The sequence below is a fragment of the Coturnix japonica genome, chromosome 7 (assembly GCF_001577835.2).
Source record: "Coturnix japonica isolate 7356 chromosome 7, Coturnix japonica 2.1, whole genome shotgun sequence".
NCBI lineage: Eukaryota > Metazoa > Chordata > Aves > Galliformes > Phasianidae > Coturnix > Coturnix japonica.
The window spans coordinates 15,964,762-15,979,637 of NC_029522.1; the positions used below are offsets into that span (position 1 = coordinate 15,964,762).

The 14,876-nt window shown below is 39.5% G+C and overlaps 1 protein-coding gene across 7 annotated transcripts in view; it reads right to left on the reverse strand.

Moving 5' to 3' along the window:
• The window catches only part of METAP1D (methionyl aminopeptidase type 1D, mitochondrial), a 53,299-nt gene that overhangs the window by 34,457 nt on the left and 3,966 nt on the right, over window positions 1–14,876 (reverse strand). Inside the window, exon 1 of one of the 7 annotated variants that reach the window (XM_032445852.1) lies at window positions 2,180–2,242. The exons of 5 other annotated variants lie outside the window; for them this stretch is intronic. In XM_032445852.1, the coding sequence (XP_032301743.1) occupies window positions 2,180–2,242 (63 nt within the window). Of the gene's footprint in view, window positions 1–83; window positions 1,252–2,179; window positions 2,243–14,876 lie in introns of those variants that run through there. One more of the 7 variants, XM_032445850.1, reaches the window with a different exon arrangement.

The following is a 14,876-nucleotide window of genomic DNA, read 5'->3' on the forward strand; positions in this document are numbered from 1 at the left end:
CTGGAACACAGCAGCACAGGCAGGATGAGAGCTGCCATCTGCATCTGCCTTTTCTCCCCCAGCAGCAAGGTTGCGTCACTTACCACGAATAACAGAATATATTTACTATCAACTGCAATAATGAGAATTATTATCGGTGTTCCTGAAATCACATCAGCAGAGACGATGCTCCGTGCGCAGAAAATTACAGACAACTGCTCCCCCGGCTCCGTGGTGAATCCCACTGTGCGGGCTGTGTGTGTGCCTGCTGCTGGATTCCTCTGCACACCTCAGACTTTAATTTGTATTAATCATATAAATACGTGCTGCGAGCTTTCATGAATTACCAGATGGATTTATCTTTTGTGGAAATCACATTTTCCTTTCCTTTCAAATGAGTCAGCCAAAGGGGCTGAATACAGAATTCAAGTGTGATGATGGGTGGGAGCATTTTAAGTGACTGATTTTGCAGCACAAACGTGCCCTATATTTATTAGCCTTTTACTCTAGGTCTATTTTAATTGTTATCTGCTGCACTGTATAATGAAATGCTCCCATTTCACCCTCAGAGCAGAGAGTTTTTTATGTGCATCTCTATTAATGACCCTTAATTAAGTTGATTTTAGTCATTTAAATGTGATTTTCCTCTGGTCAAGAAGTATTTTTAAAGGGAGATGCTGGAAATGAACCCACAGTTAAGCATTTCTCTAACACTTCTCCAACAGTTCCAGCAATCCATCTGCTACATTTTCAACAAGGCGGGGAGATGCCATGCAAAAAACTGTTTGTCCGTATGAACCATCAAATGTGGCTGTTTTTTGGTATTTATTTATGAAAGACTTCAGGTTTCCCAACCATTAGCAAAAACGTTACCACAGGCTAAACTTCACGACACTTGAACGCTACAACAAACACATGGGCACATGCGAAAGGGAAAAGAACTAAATTCAGAACACACAAAATACTCTCCACCATAAAGCCTGTCCTAACATCTACAGAAACACAGTAGCAAAATCATTTAGATTTACAAGAATTCACATCAAACTGATTTAGGAAATAAAAGCAGCTTGCTCTTGATAAAGCAAATTTTGCCTAGGATATACAAACACTGGAAACAGCAGGTAACTAATTTTTAAATATGTGATTAAATGTAGTTTATAATTTAAAAAAATGAAAACCTGAATTATAACCATGCAGATTTTCTGAGTATATTGATATTTGAGGATAAAATACTAGAGATTTTTAATCTGGGTTGTCAGGACATCTAACTATTATATCAGTCATACCATTTTGCTTTTCTTTTCTTTCTTTTTTTTTTTTTTTGGATCTTTAAAGCTTGCAGCAAAGTATTAGAAATCAAGATAGGTGATAAAACATGGAATCTAACCTATGCAACTAGATAACGTTTTGATACAGCTTTTTATCTTTAGTTAAAAAATGCTCAAATTTTTAAATCTGAACTAATGATTGTGTCTTGATAGACCTTTATTTGTAATTGTAATTACAACAGTCTTCATAAAACACTGACTTTGTAATCCCAGTGTTGCAGAGGTAAACGTAAGCTTCAAAAACAGACTGAAAGATTAAAGGTTCTCTCCAACTCCGTGTAACCTGCGTAACAGAAGAGCTGCTCACATTTCACAAGCAATAACCTGTGCATTTGCTAAGATAGAAAAAAATGTGAAAGAAAGAAGAAAAAAAGAACAACATAGGGAAATGCCTCAGGCACAAGTTGAAGCTGATTGGGCAAAGTAGAAGGACAAGAGCCCTTGAAATTAAACAAAAGCAAATTCATTCTGTTGACAGATGTTGATTACATCAAAGCCACAAAATAAGATTTTTCTTTTCTTTTTTTTTTTTTTTCTTCTCCCTTTTGCAACTAATACCTCTGCATTTTCCATACATTAAGGATATAACATATCTTAATCAACACAATTCAACACATAACAGTTGTTACATTTGGCAAAAGTATATTGTAATGAGGTCTTAACGATAGGCTTCTCTAAACAAGAGTGTATTCACATGGTCATGTCTGCGCACCCGTGCTGGTCACGCCACCATCAGCCCCTTACTTCCAGGGGTTAACTGCTCTGGCAGCCAAATAAAATACAGAGAGAGCTGTGTAATTATGGAGACAGTCAAAGGGCAGACTCTATTTTGAAATCTATTTGCACAGACAAGGTCTTCCAATTTCGCTTACAGGAAACAAGCTGGTAAAGGGGTCTCCTCCTCTCCAGATGCTTTCCACACTTTTTTCCCACATCAGGAAATCATGGACATGGACACCATGCAGCACTGTTTCCTGGATTACAGGACTATGTCATTACACAGAAAAGAGCAAAGCCATGCTCGTGAGAAATATTTCCTCCTAATTGCCCATATTAGGGGAAAGCGTTTTGCTTTCCCTACTAGAACTACTGAAAATGTGACCAGCAGCAATTTGTAAACAGGACGCAGCCATCGTGATGGCACTGGAGAAGAGAAAACAGAAACAAAATGGTAAAAACATTCTGGTTTTAATAGTGTGACTGGGGAAATGAAATATTCATTAGGGTAGACGTGACTTCGGTTACAACAGCAACACACTGGTAAAAACTTTGACAGCAACACACTTATGACTGTACCCTGACAAACCAAAATCAGGACCAGCATGTTTCAAAATCTGTATTCAGATTGGCATTGTTCAATTTAATTATTACAGTCAGTCAGATACTGATGACAGAAGTTGTTTGGTTAGGGAACCAAGGGGTTGCTGTTCTCACTGCCCCACAAGCCCCGCTCCCTGTTCCCCAGGCCTCCTGCAGCCTGTCAGGTCCTCAGCACCAGCAGCATTCCTGGCTGATAAAAGTGTTGCCTTTACTTCATGGAGAGAAGAGCCCAGCAATTTGTTTGCAGTATACTAACACAAATAAATGTTTTAATTGGTTGGAAATTTACAGACTCCATGGAAATGTATTCTTGTTTGGCTTTTCCTTATTATTACCCACTGTAGTCTGGCACGCTAAGATGATGAATCAGATCCTTTTGAATAATGCAGATCTTCTAAATTATTATTCAATCAAACCTATGGCCGACAAAATAGCTGTTCTGCAAGTTGGTAAACTGGGAAGCCACAGAGAATCAGAACCTCTTCTATTTACAGGAAGGATGACAGCCTAAGGGTACTTCATCCCAATAATAACAACATTCAAGTAATAGTGCCCAGGTCATGACAAGCTGTGACCCTCCCGTAGCTCCGCCAGGAAGTTGGCTTGGTGCCACCTTCTATCAGCAGCAACCCAGAATACAACTTTAACAAACAAGGCCAAAAGGAAAAATTAATTTTATATCCTCAAAAACCCCTTCAACCAATTCCCTGAGCTCTTGTGTATACAAACACGCACACAGTCACACCGAGGCAGTGACTGAGCAAAATTCTGATGTCATTAAACAGCACTCTCATTTTATTACGGGGCTTAAAAAATGCAGAGTAGCACCTAGCTGTATCTGAATTATATTTATGCATATACCAAAGGAAATTAATCGTCTATTACCTGAAAATGTGACTGGAATGGAATGCTTAACTTTGGAAACAGGGCACTGTAGCTCTCCTGCGCAGTCTTCTCTCCCTGTGCTATTTCTACTGAATCTTCCCTCTCCAACAGTGTAACACAAACAGAAAATAAACAGAAAGTGCTGCCTAGAATACCACAGCAAATGAGTCAGATTGAAAAGTCGGACAAAGCAATATTAAGAGTTTCACACAGTTAATACCAGGGGAATTTAGGTTCCAAATTACAATGTCTGGTAAATTTCAACTTCTGTCACTAGCAGGAGAAACATTCCCCTTCTGTTACTACATTCCAATATTGAATAAATTAATTTATCATAAAGTCAGTAAATCAGAATGAGAAACATATCTGCTCAAGTCTGCATGTTAAAAACACCTCTCAGACACCTTCTATCTGTCTTTGGGTTCTGCAAAACATCAGAGGAATTACTTATGCTCGGCAGGTTAGTTATTGCACTCCCCACTTTGATGTCGTAAGGGAGTAACAGCTATTGGAACAAGTTAGACAGTTTAAAAATAGCAGCCATTTCAGATTACAAGAATAAGCCACTCCAAAAGCCCTAGCACACACATGTCCAACATAGGATCTTGTTAATATTCACCAAATCCTACTGGTATAAAATCTGCTCCGGTGCTCTGGGAAACAAGTGCATTTCAGCTGGTATGTTTATGTGCTGCACCCATACAGCACTAAACGTTGCTTGCAGCAAGTTAATAATAAATCCTACCTTAATATCTTAGTTTTCCGTCAGAAATGGGAAAAATATGTCTGAATCACTGCAAAAAGTGTTTTTTACAAACCCTTTCAGTGGATGAGTAGGGCTGCTGAAAAATACATAATATTTGCTCAGAAAACATAGGACTGCTCTCAAACTCAAGATTTTCTGCATAGGTTGAGGTACACAGAGAAAACGGATGGTTAGCAGGCTTTCCTCCATGCAGAATACAAGACTCCTTGCAATAAACAACAGCTGCCCAGTCTCTAAAGGATACAAGATAATTCCTGAATGATAAGCTCGTATTATCTCAAAATGAAAAAAAAAATAATAGCAATTTAGGAAGAAACATCCTAATAAAATACACTACTACTCATTTGGTAAAAATAAGTGTTTCTTGCCTTTTGCTGAATTTTATTAGTTACTTGCGTTACTCTGTTTCCATTTGAAAATGAAAGTTTTATTAGGACACTGAGTGTTGTACTGAAAAAAAGATGTACGTGTTCTGTGCTGGAATGGACGGCAAGGTTGGGGCACTGCATCCTGTGCACTGCACTTCAAAATATACAAGCAAGTAGTTGTAGGAGCTTACAGCTGCCCCGACTGCACTGCTGTGGTGTTTGAGGAAAGAAGCTTTGATTTTTCCCCACGAAGATGCTCTGCACAAGGGAGATGCTCCAATCAAGAGCTTGCTGCAGATAACTTCTAGCATCCTTGTTAAAGCATTTATTTTTAAACCTGTCAGTCATCAGGATGTGCTTTTAATGCATAGCTTGAAAGCTTATTCATAAATACGTGACTCTGGGCCACTGAATGAATTATAATGATAGGATTATGGATCAAATTTGGAAGAGTATAACGTCTGGGAGCTGTTTTAATTTTTTTTTAAAATACCTTTCACTTATCTCCTTGCTTAACATTTACAAAGACCTCTTTCTTATCATAAAAGTCCCTGTTTAACAAACACCGATACAGAAAGAAGCTGTTTACCTTTTCAGAAGTACCAACATACATCACTTATGACAAAAAAAACAAGCACTCCATAAGAAATGCTCAATCACTGTCAATCATATGCACTAAAATATACATAAACCAAAGCATGTGGTGTGAACTATACTGGATTCAAACGGAACACAGAACTACAACTACAACAAACAAGAAACAAATAATTACAAGTGACTCATAGGCCTATTTACACATCTCACAAAACCACTGGAAAGGTGGGTAACCATAGAAACCTGACAGCCTAAATTCAGTGTTTTAAAATTTGTATTTAGTTTAAAATGCTGAAAATGATGTCTCTATTTGATAAAATTCATATTTCAAAGGCTTCAGCTTTTGCTTTGATACTTAAATGCTTAAAATTATTTCCTATGTTACTAACAATTTGCCTTTTGGATTTGGTTTTATTCAAGTGAAGATTACAATTTACTCTTTGTAACGTAAGATGTCAATACATTTGAATACTGCAAATTAATATTTCTAACACTTCTTTAATGGCTGAAATTAAATAATGATACCAAACAGTGCTGAACTCATTATTAAATGTTTTGCATACAGACTTTCCTGAGCTGCACACTAGCAAAAATAAAAAAAAATAGAAAAAGGATTACTCAAATTAACTGTTAAAGCTGAAATGCTAATAGCCTTTTCAACTTATAGTTCTTTTCCACTGACAATTACAATTTGCATGGCTTAAAACTTAATACTATGATTAGTACTAATGTCCTATATTTTACTTCATAATCTAAATGAGTAAAATATTATTTTTGTAGTTCACTGGCTCTTATACTTAGGCTGTAATGTTCAGTGTGTATTTCATTATGCAGATGAGCAATGGATGTCGTTTAACGTGATTTAAATGGGTCAACAGTATTTTCCTATTCTCATTAATCATCCAGACAGCCACAAAAAAAAAAAAAAAAAAAAAAAAAAAAAAGATGGCTTGCAAAGGAATCTCCCTCTTCCCAACCCAACCCTTCCCAGCAGCAGAGCTGCAGGGCTGAGGGAACAGGCTGGGTGCTGGATTCCTGATGGGGTGGCTGCCAGGCCCTGGCGTGTGCAGCCGGACATCCCTGTGCCAAGAATGATCCTCATCTCACACAGCTCAGTGGGAGCTGCGTGCTGACAAACAGAGCTGATCAGCATCAGCAGAACTCGTTCTTGGCATGGGGACAGGCAGCCGTGCTGCGCACCCAGGCAGCCTGCCTGCTGACGTGGTGCTGGCAGCAAGGCATCCCTGCCTAAAGGCCATTGTCAGGAATCTCCTGCTGAAGGCAACACAGACAGACCTGGCCACTTGTTGCCAGTAGATCTTCATCAGCATTACTGCATGGTGAGGTAGACCACAGGGCTGGGCAGGCGGCAACGCCAGGCAGGCTGAGCAAGCTCCAGGGAGCCAAAATGCAGACCTAGCCAAGCAGAAAGCTTGAGATACAGAAACCTTGTGCTTCCTTGGTGATTCCTCCAACAGATATGGGCAAACCTCAGGGACAGCTATTTGGATGAGCCGAATTCGTGCTCTTAGCAGCCTGGGGGAGGCAGCCAGTCTGAATCAGGCTGGCAATGGTCTCCCCACAGACACTGAGCTTTTATAAGCTCTCACATGTGTTAGACACAAAAAAGCTTTCTTCTGTGGTAGGGAAAGGGTAATAAGGTGTTTTGCATTTCCCACATAGTGGTTTCAAAGTGAGTTTTCTGGCTCCAGACACAACATCGCTCCTCCTACACAGCACTGCTGCAGTCCAGGCCCCTCCCGTCCCAAGGCACCAGCTATCCTTCCCAGCACGGGCAGGACGGCTTGCAGTTCTCTATGGTGCCACTCTTATTCTTATCCTTATTCTCTGCACAAACACTGGGATGTGTCTGCAATTGTCTGTCAGGAACAAGAGGGAAATGATCCAAGGAAGCATCTGAAAAAACACGCACAGTTTTTTACAGAGTGAGGAGGAAGGGGGTTGCATCACCCTGGGCACACTGGCAATGTGTTCCTTTGCCTGCCCCTGTCTTTGGTAGTTTGCAGCCACTGCTCTCCCAGTCACACCTTCATTGCCTTTCCTCTTCCTGTCTGTGAATGCAGACAAACAGAAGGACCTGAGCTTCAGCTTTTAACATACACTAGTTGGCACACAACAAAGTACAAGGCTCAACTAGGCTCAACTACTTGGATCTCATGTTCCTGGACCAACAAATGTTCAACTGGGATCTAATAAATAGCTGAGTACAGCAGGCACCTTAACTGAGAAAGAGCTAAGGCATCCATTTGCACCAGCTTGGTGTCTGATTTACAGTAAATTAAACAATAATCACCACTGCGATGACTATAGGTTCACTTTCAACCATGACCTTTCCTATGTCTTGGGAAGATGAAGGATACCAGCACATTTCACAAGAGTGACAGTGTACATGCAAATCCAGATCTGACACACTCCCTGCACCTGTCTAATGTAATGCAGAGGCAGTTAAGATGGATGACATCAATCATCTTTGAATTCCCAAAGCATGTCTTCAGGAGGGGTCCCAACCCTGCTCCTTGGCCCTCTTGCCCTCCAGTGAACAAATGTCACATTCAGATCCCAAGAACCAGGCAGTAAGGATGGACATCTGGGTTTCACAACTACCCCATACCATACCATCAACACCCCAGCTACCGCTGCAAGAGACTTCCTGGAAGACCTACAAGCAATACTTGCCTTGTCAGAACAAAGACAATTAAACACCAACTACAGCACCTAGTTAATCCCTTAGAACTGGATTATGAAGTCCAGCTGTACTTTAAACAATGCTTCTCACCTCCAGAACCTTCACTGTGCTCCCATGCACTTCTGCTGCTACAATTTCACAGTGACAGCTACCACATAAAACCTCTCTGTTCTATCAGGTGTCCTAATGATGGACAAAGCAAGACCTATGATGGCTACTTTCCACACAAGCAAACTTAAATAAAATAAATGAATTTCTAAACTGTCTTCATCTCTGTTTGCTCTCTCTGTACATTTTATTGAACTATTCCACTATTTCAGTTTCTAGAACAGATCAAGTAAGCAGTGAGTCTTTTCAAGAGATTAAGTTTCCAAATCCTTTTCTAAACTGAAAAGGATTTGCTCAGATAGTAAATCTCTAAGCAGCAGTAAGTGTTTTGCCTTCCCCAAGATGAAGATAATCTAACTTGCCAGTAAAATATGACAGGCATTTCTTCAGAACAAGCTACCTTGTCTGCAAAGCTGGGCAGCGATCCACAGAAGTCTCCATGGGGACACCCCACTCAGCCAGTTACTAATTCACAAATTCAACTCAGAACTCCTAGGTTCTCTTGCGTGATTTGACAAACATTCACTGTATCTCTCCTCTTGTTGTTAATAGGTTTGTGGTTTAAAGATACAGCTTTGCAACAGTATTGCCCTGGAGATGCAGACCAATGTGGGCAGCAATCTGAGCCCACAGCTGGATCTCCTGCTTGCTGGACAAGACTCAGCTGCTTGCAATTGAGGAAGCTGCAGCTAGAACCCAGCTCACTTTTGTATGTATTTGTTCAGTGCTTTGTTAGGATAGAAAGAACTCCAGAGGCAGAACTGACTGACCAGGCACAGTCTGTAAAGACATTGATTGCATGAAAAAATATTTTGCAAATTTTTCAAATTGATACAAAAAAGACATTTTTTTTTTTTTTTTCACCCTTAAGTAAAAAGACAGGGGCACATATAACCTTAACACAGCTGAAACAGAAGGCTGCTTAGCTGTATGTCTGTCATGAGACACAGGAACATACTGCATTGCATGATGTGCATGGGAAAGACTGAAGAAGGCAATAAAACCCAGGCTACTAGCAGAGCTGCACATGTGGCAACCAGTACACATTGGTGCTAGATTTAATTTAATTAATATCTGGGGTCCTGAATCCCACTCAGTGAGCAAACAGACACAGTGAAGACAGTCTGATGTGTTTGCTACCACTGCAGTGGTGCAGTCAGCAAAATAGGTGTGCATCTGCTCCAGTTACGCCTGTTCACACTGGAATGAAGTCAGGAGCTCACTATTGCTTTTTTCCAACTCCAGTCAGAAAATCTGAGACTGAACAGCTGGATTTATGTGAGAAAAATCATTTCTTTGTCATTTTCTTTCAGAGTTATGTCAAATGTGTTGATTTTCATAATTCTAAAAAATACATAACGCAGGACCTAATTTAACTTCATGTACAGCTAAACATGAAACAGATAACCTGATAACATCTGATATGCTGTAAGTGCTACTGTATAAGTTTAGATAAGTTCATTACCACAGTAGTCCTTCATGATTCAAAATATGCTTGATCTAAAACCGAACCATCACTTTTAAACAGTGATTTTAAGTATAAATACATGAAAGTAAACATCCTTAAAATGCGAAAGTTGGAGACTTTACACAGCTGGTTATTTATCTTCTAAACCAGAGAGTGAACAGTATGACTTTCAAACACCCTCATGAAAGTTTTCTCAGGCTGCATACTACAGTGTAAAGCTGCCAAAAGACCTCTGAGGAGCTCTGAAGAGCCCTTTATTACCCTCAGGCACAGCAGCTCAACCAACACTTGCTTTCCAAACTTTTCTTCTTTTTTTTTTTTTTCAGAAATTAAAACGTATAGGGAAAGACATCTACTGATTTAGAAAGGACAATGGCTCTAAAAGAAAAACTCCCCAGGGAATCAGCTATTTAATGAGATAAGCTTTCCAGACTTTGTTTCTCATATAAAATGTCATAAAATATTTCTAGGTTGTTTTCCATTTACATAGTATGTTTTTAATATGAACTATCTAAAAACTAACATCAAATTTCCTCTGTCCAATAACCTCTGTAGTACCGGGTTATCATGTGATCCTGCCCTTTGCCAACAAATGGTTCAGTTTGTAAACACTACCTTCAGTGTTTTCCTTTATATCCTTCTCCAAATATCCTTTCTTTATGCCCCCACTGAAAAGAAGTTAAAAAAAAAAAAAAAAAAAAGTTTATTATGAATGTGTCCCAGTGGTTACAGCTACTCAGACAGAAGTGTAAGAAGGGACAGAAGGAACATCTAGTAAAATGGAAGAAGGGATAAGATGCTGGAACTCAGCAAACAAAACCCGGGCCATACAGATAGGGTAAGATATGACTGAAAGAGAAGAAATCCTTACCAGATTATGACTTGAAAAGTTTGGAAATGGCTCCTTTCAAAAAAATCTCCCAAATGTTTTTGTTCATTGTGGAACACAGAAGACAAGTGGTATGACTTGATCACAAAATAAGAGTGACTTTTCTTTAATAGAAACTAGAGCTTGACTTCATACAGCGCCTTTCATACTTAGTGTGTTATAAATTGCTTTAAATACTGGCAAGCAAACAGCCATTATGCACTCAAGAGCTCATACATAATTATACTTAACATTTTTACAGAGCTTTTCATCTTCAAAGTGCTTTACAAACAACTCATTAATCTCAGCCAATGCACCTGCAAGGTAGGTAAATGCCTGTATTGTAGGTAGAGAGACTGAGTTCAGCGGCTCATCCAAGAAGGTGCACCACCAAGCTGTTTGCTCCCACCACAGCCTGGGGACTGTGAAGTCCCACACACATCAGGGTGAGACTCATCACCCAACAGCAAGCTGGCAAAGCATCACTCTCTCCCTCCTTACTGCACAAACTGCTGCACATTCGCTGGAGCATGAGGATCCTGGACAATGCTAACTACAGAAATGTGAAGTCTGTGACCTCCAGATACAGCCGCAATGCAAGAAAACAACTTTAACTTCAGTCCTCAGGTAATCCTTAATTATCCAAAACTTTGAATGAATGATGTCAAGCAAGGCAACTTTCTCCCTTGCTGGAGACTGGAAAATAATTCTTCATGAGATTATAATGCACGATTATGGCTACACTTTCTGATGCATAAAAAGATCTTACGTGATTTTTTAAACTGTTTTTTAAAAAATGTCAGAAACACCAGAAATGTCAAACCTTGAAGAAGAAGCCTGAGAAATATGAGCTGTAATACAATACATGCACTGTGCTGCAGCAGACCTTCTCTTCCCCTACCACAGAAACAGAATCACTGCATTTTTAGTGAAGACATCTTTATCTCAGATGCTTGTGAGCCACTAGATTTAACTAAACAAATCTGAGAATCTTTATCTGTTCTGTCTGCACATTTGTGATGCCAGAGCTCTGTAAGTTCTCTCGCTACTGTAGTTCCTCCCAGGGAAAATAGCTCATGTTCAGAAAAATTGAGTTCACAAATCTTACAGCAATAGAAAAACAAGAATTAGCTGAAAGCCAGGTTTTCCACACACTTTCTAAGGATATCAGGAAAATAATTCTCTGTATGAGTAATGGTGCATAATAGTCAGATAGGTAAATCTGAGCAGCAAAGGATAAATAAACAAGGCAGAATTGCATTTATTAGGAAGAATAATTAACATGTTCTGCCTGCTTGTTCAGTCGATCTGGTCAAGAAGGCTGAAATAGGAAGAAGCAACTTTTAATAACTCTTCTCATACATATATATATATTAATTTTACAAAAGAAAAAGACAGCAAGATCACATAACTCAAAACAATGAGGGAATAATTCTTGACAATTAAGAAGAAATTACAAGTTTTTAAGAAATTACAAGAATTTTAAGATTATAAATATTCATATATATTTTAAAGCAGGACAGGCACATGTCAACCTCAAGATAAAAAAAAAAAACAACAAACACACCAAACAAGTACAAAACTAAAGAGAAATTTACAAGTCCTGATAAAAATAGAGGCATATAAGAGCAAAGTAAAGCCAAAGCATATGGGAAATGCAATTGAATTTAATTAGATTGACAACTAACACTCATTCTGTGATCATAAAAAAATAGAATAAAAATAATTCCACAAACATTTTCTAAATAAAGGAATTTCAACTGCTGCTAAAATCATATGCAGTGTTTACAGAATGTAGGTCTTCTAACAGAATGAAACAAATTAAAGGAGAAACACGGAAGAACAAAATCAATTCATCCTGCACTGAAAGCACAGAAATGGCTATGTAATAAGAAACCAACACATCAGAGTAACACAAAGGCTTCAACATTTTTATTTTGTTTAACAACTTGTTGCTTCATTTCCAAATAGCAATCAAGAGATGCCAAAGCAACCTCTTCACTATCTGTACTCTCAGCTGCTTCTGTTTCCATTCTATTTCAGAAAGAATCTATTCTTCTAGCCATCAACAAACCAGAACCAGACCTTGCTGGTGGTGAGGTACATTACCCATCAGCATAAGGTGCAGCTATGTAAAAGCAGCAAAGAAAATAAAAGCAGGGAGCAGCATCTGAAGGCAGCTTTCTTTCAGTACCCCTGGGAATCCTGGCACTACCAAGCTTGGGTTCCCAAGCAGAGGGTATCAGGTGCATCAGCTACAGCAGCTTGCCCACACCTGAATCCAGGTAGATTGGTTCTCTAAACACGAAATATCAGCACCACAAGGTAATGGCAGCAGGCAGGGGATCTCCAGAAACATGTAGCTAAAAACTAGAACATTAAATTAAAAGTGCACAAAGTACAGACCCCTCCTTTTATACTTTCACATCCTTTTTCACATATGTAATATGAAAGTTAGATCCAGCACACAGGAATATCTTAAAAACAACAACAACAACCGACTTACATAAAAATACTTAGGAAAGAAACCACTGCAATAAAGCATACAGCTTGAAAAGGTACAAAATCAAAAAGTAAAATAAACCAACAAACCCCACAGTTGAACTGTAACTTATCCTCCTCCCATTTGATGACTATGAAAAAAAAAGTTCCAATTACATTTTAATGCTAATAAACATAGCTAGACCAACAGCACTGGGATGCGGGGTTCAGAAGCTCTGCAAGCCACCACCCCAACCTGGCATGCAGGGGGAAGATGTTCCAAAGTGCCTCACTATATGTGAATTTCCAAGTGCTATCAAACTGTGCTGGTTTGGGAGTGAGCAAGAGGGAAGGAGGAATGAAAAAGAGGAAAAATTACACGATACCAAATGGCAATTGCGGTAACTGTAACTTGGAGTCTTACAGGCAGTTTTAGTACAGAGGCCCTTTTACAGAGTGTGTATACAACCAGTCTCTACTCTGAAATTATAGTTTGCAGCAGGACAGGAGAATTGCCTGTGAACGCTGCTAAAAATTCCTACACTTTCACTTACATTTGCTCATGATTCACAACTGTCAAAACCAGAGCATCATATCTAGTATGTCCAAACATGACAGAAGGGAAAAACAGCTTAGATTTCATGACACAGATCTCTGCTGCACTTTTAGCTGCAAATCCAAAACTAGAAGCAGCTGATTTGTCTTCAGCAGAAACCCAAACTTCAGAGTAAGAAATGAAAACACCATGTCACTGAATTAGGGTGATTCAACCACCTTGAAAAGGACTTGCTTTTTGTTGTAACCTCAACCTTACCATCTGTATACATTGAAAATCACTCAAGAAATAATGGGAAACATGTCAGAATGGAGTAGTTCAGTTTCCCCTACAGATCTGGAAACCGCTCATAACAGAATTTTAGAACTTTCTAGCTATGAGATGTCATTTTCATGTACGTCTTACATTAATCTTCTAGTTTACTTAAGGAAATTCAGTGCAAAATTAGACTGCAAGGAGTATATTACCTAAATCTAGAAAGCCCATTCATTTATGTCCACTTTGAAATGATGTGTTAACCTAGTAGCTTAGAAATAGCAAGTGTTAGCACAGGTTTCAGACTTCCTTTAATTCTTCTGATGCCACATACCTACAAGATGCTTTGCAAATTACTCCCTTGTAGCTAGTTTCTCCATCTATCAACTGCTGTGAACAGTTTCAGTCCCTATTGTCTCTTGTGGCTACCTGGGCTGAGATCCAGCAGGCACAACCTGTTCCACTGTATGGTCAGGTAACATCTCATCCTGTCACTTTGGTTAGAGGAGCTACATGCACTAAAATACACTGTCATTCACAAACTCACATCCAGAATATAGCAAGTTTCAGTTCTTCATCCTTACTCTTCAGATGCTACATACTGCATTAAACAAGCTCAGGGACCAGCCAAGATCTGTCACACAGCATACCACCCTTCCTTCAGGGACCATAGCCCACAGCAGAGCTGGGCATCAGTTTCACAGCAAACTACCACACCAGGGCACTCAGCTGGCACAGAATAGAGCTATGAAATGGAAATGGAGAGGGAAAGGGGCTCCTTTCTGTCTAGAGAATGGTAACTTTCAAGAGGAGAGACTGCAAAATGGAAAAGTATACACACAAAATATAACAGTTCAGTTTTGCCAGAAGGATTATAGCTGGGTTTACCTCACATTTTCTGGCATCTAAAATGGATCCTGGGGAGGTGGTCAAAGCCACACAGCCTCCAGCATGGCAGCCAGCCTGCTGCGAGGTGAGGACACCTGCTAAGGAGCCTCCTTCCTAGGAACGCAGACTTGGCTGATGTCAATGGAGAGAACAAAGCTAATGGAGAAACCGTGCCCCACAAATGCCCCCCAGATAGAAAGGATACATCCCCTCAGAACAAAGGCTCTGCGTGCTGCCAACAACACATTACCTCTCAGCTGACAGAAGACAACAATTAAACACTTTATTGAAAGGGGAATATTTTT